The sequence below is a fragment of the Tauraco erythrolophus genome (assembly GCF_009769465.1).
Source record: "Tauraco erythrolophus isolate bTauEry1 chromosome 30 unlocalized genomic scaffold, bTauEry1.pri scaffold_44_arrow_ctg1, whole genome shotgun sequence".
NCBI classification, from domain to species: domain Eukaryota; kingdom Metazoa; phylum Chordata; class Aves; order Musophagiformes; family Musophagidae; genus Tauraco; species Tauraco erythrolophus.
This window is the reverse complement of record NW_028238561.1, coordinates 115,221-136,394: the sequence shown is the minus strand read 5'-3', so window position 1 is coordinate 136,394 and position 21,174 is coordinate 115,221. Positions and strand designations below refer to the sequence as shown.

Below are 21,174 nucleotides of genomic sequence, written 5' to 3'. Positions count from 1 at the left end.
CCTCCCGCTCAGCCCCGCTGCCTCTGCTCGTTCCCACGGCCGAGTGGCTCTGGGGGGGGATGGGAGGGGAGGGGGCAGTAGTCCCGGGGCAAGGCTGAGGAGGGGGGGGGGGGAGGGTCCACTTCCAGGGTGCTTTCCACCAGGAAAGTGTGCCTGGGGCTGCCCATCAGCATGGGTTGGGGATGGGGTCCCCAGGGTGATTGTCCCCCATCCCTGGGGTGATGCAGCCCCCGGGGGTGATGCTGCCCCATCCCTGGGGCATTGCAGCCCCCTCGGGCATCAATCCCCCACCCCGAGGGCAATGCACTTCCCTGATGGAGGTGTCGCCATCCCTGGGGTGATGCTGCCCCATCCCTGGGGTGCTGCTCCCCCCTGGGGCATCAGTGCCCCATCCCTGGGATGATGCAGCCCCCATGGGCAACGGTCCCCCATCCCCAGAGTGATGTACCCCCAAAGGCAATGCTCCCCCAGCCCTGGAGCCCTGCGGATGCCACTCAGGGCTCGCTGGTGGCCGGGCACGTCCCCAACCTCCTCCTGGGCTGGCTGGTAGGAGCAGGACAGGATGCCAGGTCACCCCATGCCCATGCCAGCGCCTTCAGTGATGGATGAGCCAGCAAATCCAGCTGCTATTCCTGGCCGGATCGGCAGCCGCGCCGGGTACCCTGGGCATCACAGCGGGGACCACGTCATCCCGCCTTTGCCCCTTCTCCCAAAGGGTGCTGAGCTTCACGGGGTGCTGCAAGGAGCCGGGGGGGACTCAATCGCCCCGTTGTGCGGCCGGGCGTGGGGACGGCGCGGGAAGAGCCGCATAAGTCAGCCTCCGGCCGGAGAATGGGCGCCTTTATTCCGGGCAAAGGGCTGAGTCACCCTGGGCAAGGGGACAAGGGCACCCGGGTGGCCATGGCATCCCTGGGAATGGACAACCTCGCACCCACGGGTGCGCTCGGCATCACTCCCTGGGTGCTGGGGGCCGGGCCGCCCGCCCGGCTGGCCCCACCGCTCGCCCACGCACCGGATTTAGCCCGGCCGTGCCAGTGCCAGCGCGCAGGGATGCTCGGAGCCAGGGACCGATAAGGACCCACCACTTATCTGCTTTCCTCCGTGCAAAGCCCCCGGGCCCCCTCCCCTGCCCGAAGGCGACGGTTTCCATTTAAGGTTAAACTCCAAGAGCTCCGAACACCGTAATAAAATAAAAAATAACCCCGCCGATTAGTTTAATCAGGCGCCGAGCCTGGGTTCAATCAGCCCTTGGCCCAAATGTGCCCGGTCAGCAGGGCCTGGGCAGCGTCAGCCCGGTGGCAGCTCCAGTAACTGGTGCCCCCATATCAACACCCCCCCCCGTGTCCCCCAGCACGGTCCCCCCCAAAGCCCCGGGTGAGGGGGGCCGGTGGCACGGCGGGATGCTGCGGAGGAGCTCGGTAAGGCGGGGGGTGACGGGTGACATTCCTCCCGAAATTAATCCACATTCCAGCCGGTGCTGACAAAGCGACGAGGGGGGACAGATGGCAGAGAGGGGGGGGGACCTTCCTCACCCCGAGGAGGAGGAGGATGGGATGAGGCTGCTGAGGGCCAGGGGTCACCTGGTGGGGTGGGGACGGCTGCCGGGGGCTTTGTGAAGCTCAGGGTTTGCAAACCCCCCCCCCAGGCTGGAGAGCAAAACCCCAGCGATGCTGGTCTGCAGGCTGCAAGAAATGGACCAGGCAGCGGGCACCGACAGTGCCGAGCGCGTCCCCGATGGAGCGAGCATGTCCCTGGTGGGACCAGTTGTGCCCCTGATGGGACCAAGTGTGTCTCCAACGGGACCAACCATGTCCCTGATGGGACCAAACCTATCTCCAGTAGGATCAAGCGTGCCCCTGCAGCACCAAGTGTGACCCTGATGGCACCGAGTGTGCCCCAGTGGAACTGAGTGTGCCCCGATGGGACAAAGTGTGCCCCCAGTGGGACCAAGTGTGCCCCTGATGGGACTGAGCATGTTCCTGATGGGACCAAGCATGCCACTATGGCACCAAGTGCGATGCTAATGGCACCGAGTGTGACTCTGATGGCACCAAGCATGACCCTGATGGCACTGAGTGTGCCCCCAGTGGGACCAAGTGTGCCCTGATGGGACTAAGCGTGTCCCTGATAGGATTGACCGTGTCCCCATTGGGACCAAATGTGTCCCTGAGGGGACCAAGTGCCACTATGGCACCGAGTGTGACCCTGATGGCACTGAGCATGTCCCCAGTGGGACCGAGCGTGCCCAGGTCCCCCCATACCCAGCCCCAGCGTGGGGCTGCAGCTCCGACACCCACTGGGCACCCCCCACCCTGCAGACCAAAAGCCACTGGCCAGAACCGGGGGCCTCCGAGCCCCGCGGGCAGCACCCACCTAGTCCCACCCTGCCAGCCCAGCACATCCAGGCTGATTTTGGGGACCACACCACTTTCGGGGGCCAGCGAGAGCAGCTGAGGTGCCAACCCTGCAGCCAAGGTGCCAACCCTGCAGCCGAGCTGCCAACCCTGCAGCCAACACCAGTTCACCCCCTGGCTGGAAGCACCGTGCTGGGCTCACACGCGTGTGCAAAACAGTGGGCAGGGGGCGGGGGGGTCCCGGGGGCTGCAGCTATGGGGGAGGGGGGCTATAGGGGGGCCAGGCTAGTGCTTTAAGAGCCCCCCGGACCCCCCCCCAGCCTGGCCCCCCCCAGCCAGGGAAGGTTTTGTTTCCTTTCAGGCCGGGCGAGGGGCATTTCAATGGAGCCCACACAAAAACTCCCTGTGGGGTGAGCCCGCGCCGGGACGGGGAGGGGGGGGGATGACCTCAGCGATGACTTCATTCCGCTCTCAGCTCCCAAAAATCATGGGAACCTTATAAGGAAAGGACTAAAAATACAGCCGGAGGGGCGTGGGCAGCCCCCGCTCCCCCTCCCCAAAATGAGCCCCTGGCGATGCTAAATGCGGGCAAGCAGGAGCCACGCTGGGGCCACTGGTGGCCCGGGGTTGCCCCCAAGGGGGCTGCATGGTGGGGACCAGCCGATGGGGACCCCAAAACCCCCCTGGGGGAGGGGGGCTGGACCCCCAGGGCAGGGAGGTGGGTGGTGGGTGTCCCCCCAGGGAGGCATCGCCACCTCCCAGCTGGTACCATCCCTTCCCGCAACACTCCAATGGGACATGCTGGGAGGTGATGGGGGGGGGGGTGGTGGCTCAGCCACCCCCTCGCCCGCCCTTCACCTAGGTCAGACCCCCCCAGGAATAGCTCCCGCCGGCTATAATAAGCTCTGCCCCGGTTTCGGGGGCTCACCCAGCTGCCAGGTCGTGACCCCCCCTGGCGGTGCCGTGCCCCGACACCACGACAGCTGGTGCCAAATCGGGGTGTCGAGGATGCCTGCGGCCGAGCCCCGCGGCGGGAACCCCGCCGGGAATGTGCGCCTGGGGCCATCCATCAGCCTCGGGGAGGATGATGAGGGTCCCTGGGGCTCCCGGCACATGCGTGCCAGCACTGTGCCTCAGTTTCCCCTCTCACCCAAGCCTGCCGTGGGCCAGCCTCAAGCTCAAAGGGGCTGAGCCAGCAATGGGGAGAGGGGAAGCCCCCCCAACCCAGGGCATCCCACCACCCCAGAGCACCCACTCCATGTGAGCCATGGGGCACCTGGGACGGGGCGCAGCGGGCACAGGAGGTGACTCACCCCCAGACCCGGCAGCTGGAGGAAACGCCGACAAAGCAGCTCCTTCCTCGCGGCACAGCCGGTCTCCGGCAAGCAGGTGGCACCGGGACAAACAGGGCTGTGCCCCCCACTACACCCCGATGGGTTGGATCCTGCCCCCGGGGCCAAACCTGCCACAGATAAACAGGGCAAGAGCCCCCGTGGATCCAGGGCTGGTGCCCACCAGAGGTTCGGGGCACGGTGCCAGGTGAAGGTCACGCCGTCGGGGACAGGATGTGACCGTGGTCGGCCCTGAGTCACCGCCGGCAGCTGATGCTGGATCCGGCCCTGGGAAGGGACAGGAAGGTCCCTTGGCTCCAGCGCTCCTTGCCCCAAACAGGGTGGCTGACGTCCCCCTGTCCAGTTTGGGGACCCCTCTGCCCAGTTTGGGGACCCCCAGCCCAGTCTGGGGACTGTCTGCCCAGTATGGAGGTCCTCTACCCAATTTGGGGACTGTCTGCCCAGTTTGGAGACCTCTTGCCCAGCTTGAGGACTGCATGCCTGGTTTAGAGACTCCCTTTCCAGTTTGGGACCCCCTACTCTGTTTGGGGATTGTGTGCCTGGTTTGGAGACCCTCTGCCCGGTTTGGGGATCTCCTTCCCAGTTTGGGGACTCCCTGCCCAGTTTGGGAACCCTCTGCCTGGTTTGGGGTCTCCCTGCCCGGTTTGGAGACCCTCTGCCCAGTATAGCGACCCTCTGCCCAGTTTGGGGATCTCCTTCCCAGTTTGGGTACTTCCTGTCCACTTCGGAGACCTGCTGCCCAGTTTGGGGACTGCATGCCCAGTTTGGAGACCCTCTGCTCAGTTTGGGGTCTGTGTGCCCAGTTTGTGGACCCTCTACCCAGTTTGGGGGCCATGTGCCCAGTTTGGGGACTCCATTCCCAGTCTGTGGACCACCACGTCAGACCGCGCTCCCAGCCCCTCGCCATCCATCACCCAACGGCTCCAGCGTCTCGCAGGAATTCAGACCAAATTCCCACCCCAGGCAGGTGGGATGGGGGTCGCTGAAACCCCAGTGGGGCGCCAGCTGCCCGGCGGGGTTGGATTTCGGGGTGGGGGGTCTTGGATTTATCACCTCCAGACTCATGGGACCCCCCAGCATTGCCCAGGGCGCTGCTGCCGCCCCCCAGCCCGGCACTGGGGGGGCCACGACAGCCCCCTGGGAGGTGGAGAGGGGCCTGGCTGCCTGTCCAAAGATGGCCCGTGATTTCGGAGGCCGACACCGGAGCTGGCTCGAAGGATGGCGAAGGGGTGGCCATGGCAGGGGGGGGGCACCTTGAGCACCCCAGCCCCCCCCCAAAGCAGCCAAGCCCAGGAGAGCGACATCCCCCAGCACGGTGGTCCCTGCCTGCTCCTGGGATCCCCCAGCACCCCCAAACCCGGAGACATGGGACCCCCCAAACCTCTCCCTGCTGCTGGCAGCCCCCTCCCAAAAAAACACTATTTGAGGAGGGGGGGGACGCAACTAAGCATGTCCCCAGATGGCGGGAGGCACTGCCAGGCAGTGCCAGCACCCCCCAAAGCTTCTCGCATTTGGGGGGCACCGGGCAGGAGACGGCAGACCCACCCTCGCCGCCCAGTCTCCGGCCCCCCCCGGGGGCCCCCAGCCCTGCTGGATCGGGCCCCGTTGGTTCGAGCCCCGCTGGATCGGGATCGGGCCCCCTTGGATCGGGCCCCACTGGATCGGGATCAGGCCCCCTTGGATCGGGCCCCACTGGATCGGGCCCCATTGGATCGGGATCGGGCCCCGCTGGATCGGGCCCCGTTGGATCGGGATCGGGCCCCGCTGGATCAGGATCGGGCCCCGCTGGATCGGGCCCCGCTGGATCGGGATCGGGATCGGGCCCGCCGCGCCCCACGCGCCCCCTGCAGGGCGGCCGCGGCGTTCGGAATTCCCCCTCTTTCTCCTGATTGGTCCCGCGGTTCCAGCCAATGACAGAGGAGATCTCAGCCGGGAAGGCGGATCCATCACACATCTCAGCCAATCGGAAGCCGGCCAGGCGCTCCTCCTCCGCAGCCGGCCCGAAAGAGCCGCAAACCAATGAGACTCGGGGCGGGGCAGAGGGGGCGCGGCGGGGGGCGGGCTGTGGAGGGAGCCGCGGCCAATGAGCGCGGCGCGATGCGAGGAGGGGGCGGTGCCCGCGGGGCCGCCGCCAGCCAATGGGGAGCGCGGGGGGCGTGTCCCCGGCTTCCAGAGAGTTCGGAGACGGGTGGCGGAGCGGCGGCGGCGGTGAGTGGGGGGGGGCGGCGGCTGGGACCCCCCCGGACCCCCCGGGACCCCCCTCGGGCTCGGCACCGCGCTCCCCGCTCCCCGCCCACCCGCGGCGGCACGGACCGGCCCGGTTCCGGGGGAACCCGCGGCGGCGGCGCCCGGGCCCGGTTCCGGGGCACCGGGGCCGGTGAGCGGAGGGGCCTAGGGCCGCGGCTGCCCCGACCCAGCCCCGGGGAGGGGGTCGGTGCCCCCCGCGGGGCCGCGCTTTGGGGGTGCCCGGTGCTCTGAGGTGCCCCCGCGCCGCGGCGGGGCCGTGTCCCACCGGGACCGGTTTTGGGGGCGCGGCGCGGGGGGTGCTCGGTGCCCCCGAGGTGTCCCGTCCCGCGGCCCGAGGTGTCACATCGCTCACGGCCACCCCCGCAGCCCCAGCGGCCGCCTCGTAGCCCCCGGGGGGGCTCGGAAGTGCCCGGGCCGGGGGGGTAAACACCAGTCCCGGTGCCCCCGACTTGGACCGAGGGGGCGGGACGAATCCAGCCCCGGTCCCGGGGGGCTGCCAGCCCCGGGGGGGGCCGATCCGATGGCGTTTCGCAGGAGGAGCCCCTTATTTACCCCCCGCCAGGGGCGCGGGCAGGGTGCAGGAGGACGGGCGCTTCCCCGCGTCCCCCCCCCCCGCCCCCGGTGTCGCAAGATAAACGCGTCCGCACCCCGCGTGGGGTTTATCGGCTCCGGTGCAGCGGGACAGCGGCTGGGCGGGGGGATGAAGGAGCCTCCGCCCCCCCGTGCCCGGCGGGATGCTGCTGCCGTGGGGAAACTGAGGCAGGGCTGCGCGAGGTGGGATACAGCGCCATGGGTGGGGGGTGCTGGGCCAGGGAAGGGTGTCGTGGGATGGGGAGGGGTCCCGGGCCGGGGCTCACCACTGTCTTCCTCTCCCAGCAGCGAGGAAGATGGTGAAGGAAACGGGCTACTATGACCTGCTGGGCGTGCGGCCGGGAGCCAGCCTGGATGAGATCAAGCGGGCATACCGGCGCCTGGCACTGCGCTACCACCCCGACAAGAACCCCAGCGAGGGCGAGCGGGTGGGTGCAGCGCCCCTTGGCCCCCCACCCACCTCATCGCCCCCTCGTCTCACCCGCTTCTCGCCCCCCTCCCCAGTTCAAGCAGATCTCCCAAGCCTACGAGGTGCTGTCGGACGCCCACAAACGGGCGCTCTACGACCGCGGCGGCGAGCGCGCCATGAAGGAGGGCGGCCTGGGCAGCCGAGCCGGGAGCGGCGGGTTCGGCTCCCCCATGGACATCTTCGACCTCTTCTTCGGCGGGGGAGTGCGGATGCGTGGGCGGGCGGACAGGCGAGGTACTGGGGATGAAAGACCCTCCGAGGGGGAGACCGTGGGTGCTGGGAGGGGTCTTGACACCCAGACACGGCGTAGGGGAGAAGGGGTGCCGGGGTCCGGTTGGTGGCCCACGGGCCGCTTGCCTCCCCGCGGCGCGCAGCTTGACGCGGTTCCTCGTCACCCTCATTACTTTCTCCATCCGCCCCTCTTCAAAGGGCCCTTCCCTGTCCCTGTCCCAGCTCTCCCCCACCATCCCCGGGGCTGGGGCTGAGTCAGCCCAGCGCTGCCCTCGGCTCCCCGCGAGCCCCGGGGGAGGCTGCAGCGAGACGCAGGGCGTGCAGGGCCGCTCCGGTGACTCGCCGGATGCTTTCGGCCTGGGTCACGGCGAGAGGGTGGACTCGCCGTGGTGTTTCTTGCTGAAGTGGCACGATTTAATAGCAGGGCAATTAGGAGGCCGAGGGAAGCGTCTCGCCAGCTCCGGGCAGAGCCTCTCCAGCCGGGTTTGAGGCGATAAGCAGCCGGAGGGCAGCTGGGCGACAGAGGGCCCTGGCGTAGGAGCCATGCCCGCCCCATGCTAGGGACCTGGGGCTGCCCCGGGGCAGCTGGCAGGATCCAGGCTTGGATGTACAAGGAGATTCCCTGGTAGAGGTTGCTCCGAGCCCGGCGTAAAGCTGTTCCTCCCCGTGGAGAACTGGTGGTGCCAAGCCACGGTGGCCACCATCCATCTGCCGGTGGCACGCGGCCGGGCGCCGCTCCAGGCTCTCCCCTCTGTCCATGCAGGGAAGACGGTGGTGCACCAGCTGTCGGTGTCGCTGGAGGACCTCTACAACGGCACCACGCGCAAGCTGTCCCTGCAGAAGAACATCATCTGCAGGAAGTGCGGAGGTGAGCGGCGGAGGGATTGGGATGCGGGATGCCCAGGGTCGGGGGGGGGTCCAGCCTGGCTGCTCACCCCTCTACCTCCCCTCACCGCAGGCTGCGGGGTGCGGGAGGGTGCCCAGAGGAGGTGCCCCAAGTGCCACGGCTCGGGCATGGAGGTTCGGATCCACCAGTTGGGACCCAGCATGATCCAGCAGATCCAGACGGTTTGCTCCCAGTGCCAGGGCCAGGGCGAGTGGATCCGGCCTCGGGACTGCTGCCTCACCTGCAACGGCCGCAAAGTGGTGCGGGAGAAGAAGATCCTCAGCGTTCACCTGGATAAAGGTGAGACGGGGCCACGTGGGGGGTGAGGTCACCCCCAAAACGGCCCCCGCGCCCTGAGCTGTCTCCCCACGCTCCCTGCAGGCATGAAGGACGGGCAGAAAATCACCTTCCATGAGGAAGGAGACCAGGTTCCTGGCCTGGAGCCTGGGGACATCATCATCGTCCTGGATCAGAAGGAACACCCCGTTTTCCGACGCAGCGGCGACGACCTCATCGTCAAGAGGGAGATCAGCCTGGCAGACGCCCTGTGCGGCTGCCGACAGGTCATCCGCACGCTGGACAACAGGACGCTGCTCATCTCCTCCCAGCCAGGTGCCAGGGGGTGGCACGGGGTGGGCGTCCCCGCCATGCCCCCTGTGCCATGCCATGCCAGGAGTGTGCCAGGCAGGTGCCAGGAGCTGCCGGTGGCAGCGAGGTAACCCCAATCCCTCATCTTAGGTGACGTGATCCGACCCGGAGACCTGAAGTGTGTCCCCAACGAGGGGATGCCCGTCTACAGGAGCCCATTCCAGAAGGGAAAACTCATCCTGCAGTTCCAGGTGAGGAGCTGGCACCGGGGAGGAGCCGGTGTCGCCCATCCTGCTGGGTACCCTCGTGTCCATCCGGCGCCTCCATCTCCCCTCTCCGGTCGCAGGTGAAGTTCCCCGAGCCCGGCTGGTTGCCCACCGACCGCCTGCGCCAGCTCCAGGCCTTCTTCCCGCCCCAGGAGGAGGTGATGGCCACCGAGGACACGGAGGAGGTAGAACTCAGCGACTACACGTCCCACGGCGGGCCGGGCCGGCGGCACTACGCTGGCGAAGCCTACCACGAAGACGACTTCGAGGATGGCATGCGCCAACACGTCCAGTGCCAAACCTCGTAGCCGGGGCCGGGGCGGGGGGGCCGGAGCTTCCCGCGGGGGTGCGGGGAAGGGGGCTCGGAGAGCCGGCACGTTCAGGGATGTACATAGGTCGCCTTTCCGACAGCACTTACGCCTCCTTCGCCCGCCCTCCCCGGGGAGCCGGGCACGGTGCCGCCCCGCGTCGGGGTCCCCCCGCACCCTCCCGCCGCGGGAAGAGGCCGGGGCCCCTCTGAGCTGCCCTGGAGAAGGGGCCGCGTCCTCCCTCCGGCCCCAGCTCTGTGCTGGCGGAGGAGCCACTGCTGCTGCACTGGCCGTGGGCTCGGTGGCCACATCCAGCTGGTGGTAGCCCAGCGGGCGCATCCTGGACTGAGGAGGAGGAGGAAGGGTGGGGAGCCTCACCCCCCCTGCCTCAGTTTCCCCATCTGTGGGCCAGTGGGGCAAAGCCCCTGCAGGAGCCAGTTTGGGGAGGACAAGAACTGGCCCCACGCCGTGGGGTGCCGCTGCCCCACGGTGCCGCCTGGCCCCACGCCGTGGGGTGCCACTGCCCGGGCCCCCCAGGGCCCCCTTGCTTTGCCCGTTTCTTTCCTTGCTGGAGCCTGGCTCAGGCCTGGGGAGCGGAGGGGGTTTCTCTTTTCTCTTTGCACAGACAGAGGGGGGTTGAGGGGGGACCTGTCCTTTTAATTTATTTTTGGAAGAATTTTTAGACTGTTTCTTTTTTTTTTTTTTTTTTTTTTTGAGGAGGGGTGGGGGACACTTTGTACATGGCATTAAAAGCAAATCCCGAATCCGAGATGGCTGCGTGGTGCCGCGGCGGGGCCGTGCTCCCCGCGGAGAGGCCGGCGGGGCAGGGGCGGTGACTCCTGCTCCCCGCTTTGATCTGCCGGGCGTGCCTCAGTTTCCCCAGCTTTACACAACAGGGAGGGGACCCGCAGGGCTCAGCCGGGGCTGGGAGCCAGGTCCTGCCCCCCACCAGCCAGGCTCATCACCCCCAAGGCCCCTGGCCGCAGCCCAGCAGTGGTCACCCTGGGCAGGGTCCCGTCCCAGACCCCCCCTCACCCCCATCTTGCCATCACTAGACCCCTGCACCCCATCCCTGTCCCCCCCCCTCCATTTCTCCAGCCCCCAAACCCCCATAACCATCCCTACACCCTTGGCAGCCCCTCCCCCTGCCCTGTTCCATCACCCCCAGAGCCCCTTCTCCCACCCCCAGACCCCCCCTCACCCCCTTCTTACCCCTCCCTGCACCCTTGGCATCATCCTGGCATCCCTGGAGCCCCTCAAGACGGATGCAGACCCCCCCCCAAACAACCTCAGCTTCCCCCTTTTAGCCACTTGGGAGGGCTAAACCACCCCCCCCCAGATGTGGGGGGGCTTCAGGCTACCAAGCAGAGGTGAGGGACCCCCCCCCAAAAAAAAACCAACCACTGGGTGGGGGGTGAAGCAGCTTTCCATAAAACATCCTCCATGTGGAGCCGAGTGTCGACACCCCCCCCCCACAATAGGATGGGCTCAATCCCCTGCAGCCCCTCACCCATGGGGAGCCCCAGCCTGGGGGTGCTGGTGTGGGCTGCAGCCAGACACCCCCCACACACACCATGCTGGGGCCCAGGAAAGCGTCCGGCGCCAGATGCAGCTGGAGGGGGGTGAGGAGGAGGAGGAGGAGGCCGAGAACAATGCTGGCCGCCCGCCAGCTGGGGGGGAGCGAGGCAGGGGGGCTGCCTCCCCGGCCCCCCGCCCCGCAGCCCCCGGGCAGCGGGGTGCCCACCAGCGGAGTGAGCTGGTGGGTCCCGGGGTGACGGGAGGGGGGGGTGAACCCTCATGGGAGGTGACAACGTGTTGTGTGTCCCCCCCCCCCCCGCAAAGCGCTGGCTGTCCCCTGCCGGAGCTGATGGCAGTTTTGGGGAGCTGTGCCCCCCCCCCCCCGCTCGCCTGGTTCCATCCTCGGCTGCCTCGAGCTGCAGGGATGCCCGCAGGGATGCCCGCAGGGATGCCCGCGGGGACGGGCGCGTCGCCCCATGGCAGACAGGGACAGCCCCGACACTGGGGTGCCCTCCCAGTAACCCCCCCCCGCGAGGCACTGTGGCCCCGGGGAAGGGGACCGCGCCGGTGGGACCCCCACCCCAGCCACGCTCTGCCCACGCCGCCGGTCCCGGGCAGGGCCACGCCGCTGCCATGTGCCGGAGCCCGTCCGGGCACGCGGCCCCGCTGACTCACCGATGCGCCCTGTGCAACACCCGGGCACCGTGTGCCCCCCTGGGCACCCTGAGCCCCCCTCCCTCCCCCTCAAGAGCCCCTCAGTGCGGCACTGGCATCACCAAGGCCACCGAAATGGTGTCCCACGCAGAAAGCCCCTTTCCAGGGAGCACTGGGGGGGGCTGAGGGGTGAACCCCCCATGTCTGGCACCTCCCTGGCCCCTGGCTCATCAGCCGGACCCCATGAGTGGGTATTGGGGGGGGGTGCTTTGCTGGGGGGTCTGGCAGCCAGCCTGGACCCCCCCCCAGACCCCCCAGGACCATCCAGGGCGGGCACAGATCCAGGGAGCAGCCGGCTCGGGGTGGTGGAGGGGGTGACCGCGGCACCAAGGGGTCGAATTGGGCACATGAGGGGGGGCACAGCTTGGCGGGAGCCATTTCAGCCCCTGCCCAGCGCTGTGGGGCTGAAGGAGGGGGGGGGATTTAATCCTCTAGCCCAGCTAAGCCCCCCACCCCAGCCCAGCATCCCAGCCCAGTGCAGGGGGATGTCGCCCCCCCCAACCTGACCAACAAGTCCCATCCAGCCCCCACCCCCCCCCATCGGGTGGGACAAAGCCCCCCCCCATGCTCCTTCCTGATGGCTGCACCACCAAGGTGGGGGCAGGAATGAGATGGAACCTCTGGGCCCCCAAAGAGGCCACATGTCCCCCCCCCTCCCCGCTCATCCCCCCCCTTGTCTGAGCCTTCGCTTCCAGAAAAATGCGTGAAAAATGCCGGGGCGAGGGGCAGGGCCCCCCCGGGGTCGGGCATTCATTACCCACAGCACAAAGCGGGGCTGGGGGGGGGGGCTGGGCCCCGCTTTGTCTCCGGCAGATGAAAGGCGAGGGGCCAGCCCGGGCCCCCTCCCCATTCCGGGGGGGGCAGCGGGGCCAGCCGGGGTCACCGGGGAGGATTAATGCCGGATTAGAGGCGCCGGGGGCACCCGAAGCCACCCACACGGTCCCATGGAGGGGGGGGGGGTCACAGCCCAGAGCATCCCGCAAGGTTTCGGGGTCATTCATGGCCCCTCCATCCCGGGGGCCCCCCCCAGACCCGAGGAATTTGCTTTTGTTGAAGGAGCGGTCGCCGTCCAACGCCCAACGCCGGCGGCCGAGTCTCGGCGTGGGGTGGCCGTGCACGGAGGGGGGGGCATCAGCCCCCCCACACCCACCTCCCACCACCCCCCCAGCACCCATAAAGCAGGATGGGATCCCCGAGGTCCTCAGCGTGGCTGTGTTTGGGGGAGCACAGGCAGATCTCCCCCACTCCCCCCCCAAATCCAGATGTGCCACCCCAGCTCTCGGGGTGCCAGGGCCCCCCCTGTGCTCCCCCCCCCGCAACGCGGGGGCTCGGAAGAGGCGCAAACCGGAGCCGTCCCCAGGGCAGCCGGGGAAGAAAGAGGATATTGCTCCGAAGGGGAGAAGCCGGAGAGCGGGAATGGGGGGGTGCGGATGGTTTCCATTACCGGCTGCTCCCCCCACCCCATCACCCACCCCCGCTCGTGGCTTTCGCGAAGTCTCCAGGGAGAGAAATGGGGGGGGTTGGGGCAGAGGGGAGGGGGCCGGACCCAGCGCCCACCGGTGATGCCCACTGGTCCCAGTTCCAGTAGAGCCGGGATGGGCCCTGGCAGCGTTTCGGGAACGGCGACTGGCACGATGGGCGTCTGCCAAGGGTGCACCTGGAGACACCCGAGCCTTCCTCCCCCTCCTCCTCCTCCTCCTCCTCCCCAGGGAAGGTGTAATTACACCCTTCCCGCTGCTGAGCGCCCTCCCCAGCCGTGCAGCATCACACCCGGGGCAGGGGGGGCGAAGCCAACCCCAAATCCTCCCCCCCCCCAGCCCTGGGGGCCGCTCACCGCTGTCCCCTCCCCAGCTGGGGCAGGAAGGGTGCTGGGTCCTGGGGAGCCAGGGGTGCTGGGTCCTGCCCCCCCCGGCACCCTAAAGGCAGCCGCACGCACCCCACGGCTCAGTGGGACCCCAGCGCTGGCAGGGGGGTGGGTCACAGCCCCCCACCTGCCCCACAGCGGCTTTGGGGGCTGCCCCAGCCCCCCCTGGGGAGCAGCTTTGCCACGTCTCCTACAAAAAATAGGGAGAGCCTCAGCCCCACGTCCCCCTCCCTGCCCCACGGCTGCCCCACGGCTGCCCCTCGCCGCTTCCCACGCTGGGACGTGCCAACGTGGGGCCACCGCCTTCGCCCCCGGCCCCTTGCGCAACGGCGGCGGGGCAGGATCCCCGTCCCTGTGCCAGCGGGGCCGGGGGGGGCACAGGGACACCGGGGAGGGGTCATAGGACGTTTATTGAAAAGAGAAAAGAGGTGGCTGGGATGATCCTGGGGGAGGGGGGGAATTCGGACCCCTGGGGGGGTTTGGATCCGGAGGTGCCGCCGCGGGGTGCCAGCGGGTTGGGGGGTTGTTGGGTGTTTCCTTGCGATAACAATATTCACAAATAAATACTGGGGAGGGGGAGAGCGAGCGCAGCCCCCGGGGCAGGGTGAGGGCCGGGGGGGGGGTGTGAGGGGGGGCTGCGTTAAATCGAACTGAACCAAAAGTGGTTAAATCCAACCCAAAAAGCCCAGGGAGGCGGCTGCGGTACCCCCCGCCGCGGCATCGGCACCTCTCCAAAACAAACGGGGGCTTCGGCTGCGGCGCGGGCAGCAAAACGGGGCCAGAAAATGAGATTTTGCTACCCCTGGAGAGACCCCACACTGCGGGGGGGGGGGGCAAAAAAACTTCATCCCCCCCCCCCAAAAAAAAAAAAAAAACGGGGTTGCTCTGATTGACCCCCGTGGGAAGGCACAGGAGCAGAGGGGACCGGAGGGTGACACAGGGTGGGGGGGGGTAACGGGGTCTGGGAAGTGGGGGGGGGGACACACATGGGGACGGGGATGTTGGTGGGGGTCAGCAGAGGGGGGGGGGGGCGTCACTCCCGGACGTACACCCTGGTGCAGACGACGTCGTCGGCTGTCATGGTCTGCAAGGAGGAGCAGACGGTCATGGCCATGGCCCCCATCCCACGGGAGTTTCCCAGCATGCACTGGGCCCCCCCCCACCTAACCTTCCCCCCCCCCACCCCAGTCCTCACCAGTATGAGTTCCCCATCGTTGGTCATCTCCCTGGACCAGCCCGTCTTGGGCCCCTCGCCCTTCAGCAGCCGCTGCTCACACACCATCTTGTTCTCGCTCTCCCACTTGGCCAAACTCTGCAGAAGGGGGACAGGGGGGCACTGGGGGGGGGGACACATGGACGTGGCACCCCGAGGAGCCCCCCCGAGGCAGGACCGTCCATCAGCGCCCACCCACCCGCCAGGGGATGGACAGAGCCGTTTGGTCCCCGGTCCCGGCAGTTGCCCCCCCGGCTCGTCCAGCACCTGGGGGGGTGCGGGGAGGGGATGGGGTGCAGCCCCCCTGCTCCTGGGGGAGGGCGTGTGCTGTGCGCGTGCAAACACACGTGTGCAAACATGGGCGTGCGTGTGCAAACACAGTGTGCACGTGCATGCATAAACACGCGTGTGCTGGCACGAACACACGTGCACGCACACGTAACTGTGCACGCACACGGGTGGGTGAGTTCTCCTGCCCTCGTGCAAAAAGTGTGTGCGTGCACAGACACCTGTGGGCATGCATGCACGTGTGTGGGCATGCACATGCATGTATGCATGTGCAAGTGTGCACACACATGCAACTGTGCATGCATATGTTGCACACACACACACAAGTGCTCCTGCCCTCATGCAAAACGCGTGTGCATGCACAAACACCTGCAGGCATGCATGCACGTGTGTGTGTGCATGCACACGCATGCATGTGCAAGTATGCACACACGTGCAACTCTGCATGCATGTACGTGCACACACACACGAGAGTGCTCTTACTCTCATGCAAAACGCGTGTGCACGCACAAACACCTGTGGGCACGCACAAATGCGCGCACACACGCAGCTGGGCATGCACATACGTGCACACACACACGAGAGTGCTCTTACTCTCACGCAAAACGCGTGTGCACACACAAACACCTGTGGGCACGCACAAGTGTGCACACACACGCAGCTGTGTGTGCACATATGTGCACACACACACGAGAGTGCTCTTACTCTCATGCAAAACGCGTGTGCACGCACAAACACCCGTGGGCACGCGCAAGTGCGCACGCACACGCAGCTGGGCATGCACATACGTGCACACACACATGACTGCATGCATGTACGTGCACACACACACACGAGAGTGCTCTTACTCTTATGCAAAATGCATGTGCACGCACAAACACCCGTGGGCACGCACAAGTGCACGGGCACACGCAGCTGGGCATGCACATACGTGCACGCACGCACAAGCGGGCGCTCCCGCCCTGATGCCAAGCGCGTGCCCGTGCCCGGTGCCGGCCCCCCCCACCTTGCAGGGCCGCCCGTCCACCGTCTGCTCCTCGAACTCCTCGCCGATGCAGAAGCGGATCTCGGTGGTGCGCACCGTGGTGGAGGTTTTGATGTAGAAGCTCTCCCCGTCCTGCCTGATCTCCACCGCCGGCTTCGAGGCCGCCGCCACCGCGATCTTCCTCAGCATCATGTTGACGCCTGGGGAAGGGGGATGGGGGGGTCGAGCTCACCCCCCCCCACACACACACCCCCCCACCCACCCTGGCTGTAGCATCCCCCGGCTTGGGAGGGTGGGGGGACACCCTGGAGCTGCCCTTTCCCCATGGGGTGACCCACAAGCGGGGAGGTTAAATCAAACTCGGCCTCCTGTGCCCCCCCACCCCCCAAGCTCCTTTCGGAGGGGGGGGACAGGGCAGGGGGTGAATATGGGGGGTGGGCACTGAGCCATGGCCCCCACACTTGGCGGTGCCATGTCCCGGGGGACCCCGAGCGCTGCAGGGGGCTCAGGGCAACCCACGGTGGCGGGGGGGGGGGGCGGCGGGGAGGGAGGTATGAGCCCTCCCTGGGCCACATCTGGGCCACATCTGGCTCTCGTTACCTGGCGGCGAAGGCGGGGTGGGGGGGGAATAGGGGGGGTGATGGCGGGGCCGGCGCCGGCTGCGCCCAAGGGAAGGGATGAGGGTGATGGGGAGGGTGCGGGGGGGCGAGGGCTCCCCCAGCTCGGGGTGACGGCGGGGACAAGGCCGGGGAGCAGCTCCGCACCCGGTGACCTGCATGACCCCCCCTCGAACCCCCCCCCCCCCCAGTTAACCGCAGGGCAGCTGAGGCTTTGTCCCCGCTCCCGGAGGAGCCTCATCCATCACGTCCCCAAACCCCCCCCCCCCGGCTCTTTGGGGACATTGTTCCCGTGTCACCCTCCGGCAGCCGAAAGCTGCGGGTGGGCCCCCGGCCAGACCCCCCCCCTCCTTACCACCACCCCCCGCACCCCCAGAGAGGGGGGGGGACACAAGGACAGTCTCAGCCCCACAGCGGGGCCACGGGTGGGATGCGGGTGCTCCTAAGAGCATCCCCGGGAGGGCCGGGGGGAGCTCAGGGAGCAGAATCCCCCCCCCCGATGCCCACGGTGATGGGGGGGGGGACACACACGACGTGAAACAGCAAAAGCTGAGGGGGGGGGGGGGGGGGCACGAAGCAGCCAGATTTGGGGTCTTGAGTTGATCCCCCCCAGCAGCCCCACAGCTCAGGGGGTCCGGAGGTATCGGCGTCCCCCAAAGGTGCTGAAAGGCGGGGGGGGGGGGGCGGGGGGGGGGGGGGAAGGGCAGGAGCCCCCCGCTCCCGCCGTGGGAAAGGAAAAGCACTTTGCTGCGGGCTGGCAGATTTATTTTCCTGCTGAGGTTTCTCCGAGCCGGTTTCACCGGCGGGGCTGGGGGGGGGGGGGGGATAGGAGGTGAAGGGGGGGGGGAGAGGGGAGTGAAATTCAAGAAAGTGATAATTATACTGAAATATTTGTTACGTATCCCCTAACCTGGAAAATATTCTGCTCCAGCAGCTCCTCGGCAGGCGAGGAGGGGGTCAGGCGGAGGGGAGCGGGGAGGGAGGGGGGGCTGGCTCTGGCCCTGTCAGAAACCTTGGGGGCCCCCCCAGCCTGTGCCCCCCCATTTTCCCCCCCTGCAATGGGTCCTGGCCCCATGAGTCGTGTGTCACACCCCCACCCCCCCAGCCCCACTCATGGCTGCAGTGGGGGCACGGCACCATGGTGGGGGGGGGGCAGGGGACCCAAAATGAGCCCTGCGGGGACAGGCTGTGGTTTTGGGGACACTGGCTGCACCCCGGGCCCCGGTGGGGCAGGTGTGCCCCGGTGGGTGCCTTTGGGATGGGAGGTGCAGGAACCGCCAGTGCGAGGGGGACCGTGAGGGTGGCGGGGTGCTGGGGGGACAGTTTGGAGATGCCTGCACCTGGGGAGGCCACTGCGGTGGGGAAACTGAGGCAGGCAGGAGAGAGGGGCCCGCAGGGGTCATGCTGGACCCCACAAGAGCAGGACGCGCTGCCCAACACCCCCCCGTGCCTCAGTTTCCCCCGTGGGGCAGCAACACGGAGGGGTTGGTGAAAAGGGGGAGCAGGGTGGGGGTCCCCTCCAGCACACGGCGTCTCGGGGCCCTGCGATCCCCCCCAAAGCGGGAGGAGGGTTTTGGAGGGGAGATGGGGGGGCAGGACACCCCACCCCCCGGCTCCGCTGCCGCCCCCAGAGGGGGGGGGGACACCCCGGGGAGGGGGCGCGGGGCCGGGGCTCGCACTCACCCAGCGCCTTCAGCAGCTCCTCGAAGTTTTCCGAGCTCTTCATTTTCCAGTTCCCGGAGAAGTTGGGCATCGCGGCTGCCGGGGGCGGCGGGGGGGACACGGTGGGGGGGGAACCGAGGGCGAACCGAGCGGCACCGACCGACCCGCCGCTCCCTCCGCACCGGTACCGGCTCCGGCACCGGCCCCGCCGCTCTCCCGCCCCGTCCCGTCCCGTCCCGCCCGCGCCGGCCGTTTTATTGCCGGGCTGGTCCCACCCCCCTCCGCCCCCGGCCCCGGCCCCGCTGGGGGGGGGCTCCGCGCTCACCTGCGGGGCTTCGCACCGGGAGGGCACCGGCGGAGCCCCCCCACCCCGGATCTGCCCCGGGGGGTGCGGGGTTGAGGCACCCCCAGCTGCCTGCACCCCTCGGTTCTGCCTGCATCCCCCTGAACTACTGCCCCCCCCCCCAACCCCGAGCTGCCTGCACCCCCCCAGTCTGCCTGCACCCCCCCAAGTGGCCCACATACCCCCAAGTTTCCTGTAATCCCCTAATCTGCCCACACCCCCCTTGAACCACCTGCACCCCCCCCAGGCTGTCTGCACCCCGTTAATCTGTTCGCACCCCCCTCAACTGCCCATACCGCCCCCCCAAACTGCCTGCACCCCCCTAATCCATCTGCACCCCCCCCCAAACTGTCCATACCGCCCCCCCCAAAGCTGCCTGTACCCCCCTAATCTCCCCGGACATCCCCAAACTGCGTGCACCCCCCTAATCCATCTGCACACCCCCCCCAAACTGCCCTCATCCTCCTCCGAGCTGTCTGTACCCCCCTAATCTCTCTGGACACCCCCAAACTGCCTGCACCCCCTAATCTGCACCCCCCTCTGAACTGCCCACATACCCTCCCTGAGCTGCCTGCACCCCCTGAGCTGCCTGCACCCCCCCTAATCTGTCTGCAACCCCCTGAAGTGCCCATGTACCCCACCCTGAGCTCCTGCACCCCTCTAATCTCCCTGCACCCCCCCCAAACTGCCCGCACCCCCCAAATCTGCCTGCACCCCCCAAATCTGCCTGCACCCACAAGTCTGCCTGCACTCCCCTAAACTGCCTGCACCCCCCAAACTGCCTCCATGCCCCCCAGCTGCCTGCACCCCCTCAAATCTGCCTGCACCCACCAAACTGCCTGCACTCACCCCAAATCTGCCTGCACCCCCCAAACTGCCCCCATGCCCCCTCAGCTGCCTGCACCCCCCGAAATCTGCCTGCACCCCCCAAACTGCCCCCATGCCCCCTCAGCTGCCTGCACCCCCCCAAATCCGCCTGCACCCCCCGAAATCTGCCTGCACCCCCCCCAAACTGCCTCCATGCCCCCTCAGCTGCCTGCACCCCCCCAAATCTGCCCGCACCCCCCCAAACAGCCCTGGGGACCTAGAGCCACCCGGCCCTGTGCCCACTCGCACACCAGTCACCCACGGGCACACGCACGCCCGGCGCCACGCCAGGGACACGCGTGTGCGCGTGCGGCACGCGTGTTCGCACACACGTGTGTCTCCGCACACGCGTGTGAGCACATGCAGCGTGCACGGCCGAGGAAGCGGGGGGTTGCGGTGGCACCCCCGGGCGCTGGCACCCACCGCCAGCCCTCGCCGCGCCGCGGGCGGTTTGCGTGGCCGCGGGCCGGGGGCAAAGCACGACGGTGAACCGCTAACGTCGATTAAACCCCCGATAAATCGGGCCCGGGGAAAGTGCAATTAATTATGCCATTAATTATTTTTTCCTGAGGTTTCTCTCTCCTGCGGAAGAAGTTGGCAGACGGTGCCGCGCGGCGCAGGTGGTGCCACGGTGCCAGTCCCCAGCCAAAAACTCGGTGGGCGAGTAAGAAATGGCGTTACTGGTTCCTCGGGAGCTCGGAAATGGAAGGAGCGGTTTCTGCTGGGGTTTGGGGGTGAAAATGCCACCCCCCCCCCCCCCACCCAGAGCCACCGTCACCCCCCCGCCGCCAGCTCCTCCCGGCCACGGCCCCGCTCGCCCCCGAAATGGCGGGGTTGCCACGCCGGTGAGCCAAGCCCTGGCTTGCAGCGAGTCCCTAATCCCCCGAAAAACAGGATTTATGGCATGACCCTACCTACAGCGACGCGGATGCTCGGCGGGGCGGGGGGCTCTGCAACCCCCCCGCGGAGCCGGAGGGGATGGGGGAGGGGGCGCAGGGGAAGGGTCCCCCCCATTTCTTCATCCCAGGGGCGCAGGGGTCGCGTCCCCCTGGCACGGATGTATGGGAGGGGGCGAGGCCGCGTGTTTGCTGCGAGTTTTTTGGGGAAAAAATGCGCCGTTTGCAGGAGAAATGTGGGGAGGGGGATGGGGTGGGGGTGCCTGCACTTCCCCCCCCCACCTCGGGGCACCCATGGGGACCCCTCGTTACAAACACCGTCCCCGGCAGCTCCACATCTGGAAGGGATTCTGCTGGGAAGGGCGGATAAAGCCTTCGCACCCCACCCTCCTCTCCCTCCTCCTCATCCCAGGAAAGTCCTGCGGGGGGGGGGACAGACAAAAACCAGCACCGAATAACCCCCCCCCAGCCCCGGGACAGCCGGAGACCCCCGGGAAGGCCACAGATCAACGGGGAGAGGCGGAGGGCGGCTGGCGAGGAGCAGCGTCCCGGTGCCCGGGTGGCAGCGGCTGGCACTGGCCTCTGGAAACAGCTGGAAACAGCTGGCACCGGCTACCGCCACCGCTGTGCCCCCCCTTGCCCCCCCCTCAGCTTCCCGGCAGGATGAGCTGCAAAAATCCTCAAAATCCACAGAAATCCTGAGCGCAGAGACCCCCGAGGCCCCCCCCAGCCCGGGCACGGCTCCCTCCCCGGCTCTGCACCCCCGTGGGCCCCCCCAGATGCTGTCGGTGCCCCAGAGCCTCTCGAGGGGGGGAAATGTTGCCCCCCCCAAGGTCCCCAGCCCACGCTGGGTGTGGGGAGGGGGTGACCCACACCCCCCAGGCTGCCGGGGGCTCATTCCTGACCCACCCCCCA

The 21,174-nt window shown here is 68.0% G+C and overlaps 2 protein-coding genes across 2 annotated transcripts; one reads left to right on the top strand and one right to left on the bottom strand.

Moving 5' to 3' along the window:
- The first annotated feature begins 5,891 nt into the window (after positions 1 to 5,891).
- On the top strand, positions 5,892 to 9,292 carry LOC104372876 (dnaJ homolog subfamily A member 1-like). The gene is made up of 8 exons (XM_086630327.1): positions 5,892 to 5,914; positions 6,830 to 6,972; positions 7,049 to 7,247; positions 8,008 to 8,112; positions 8,203 to 8,430; positions 8,512 to 8,742; positions 8,869 to 8,969; positions 9,065 to 9,292. The coding sequence occupies exons 2-8, from the start codon at positions 6,841 to 6,843 to the stop codon at positions 9,290 to 9,292; spliced, it is 1,224 nt and encodes a 407-aa protein (XP_086486453.1). The 5' UTR covers positions 5,892 to 5,914; positions 6,830 to 6,840.
- Positions 9,293 to 14,421: 5,129 nt separating this feature from the next.
- On the bottom strand, positions 14,422 to 18,244 carry CRABP2 (cellular retinoic acid binding protein 2). The gene is made up of 4 exons (XM_086630389.1): positions 18,175 to 18,244; positions 15,896 to 16,074; positions 14,584 to 14,700; positions 14,422 to 14,472 (listed from the first exon to the last, which is right to left on the bottom strand). Exons 1-4 carry the CDS (start codon positions 18,242 to 18,244, stop codon positions 14,422 to 14,424), a joined length of 417 nt encoding a protein of 138 aa, XP_086486515.1.
- Between the last annotated feature and the right edge of the window lie 2,930 nt (positions 18,245 to 21,174).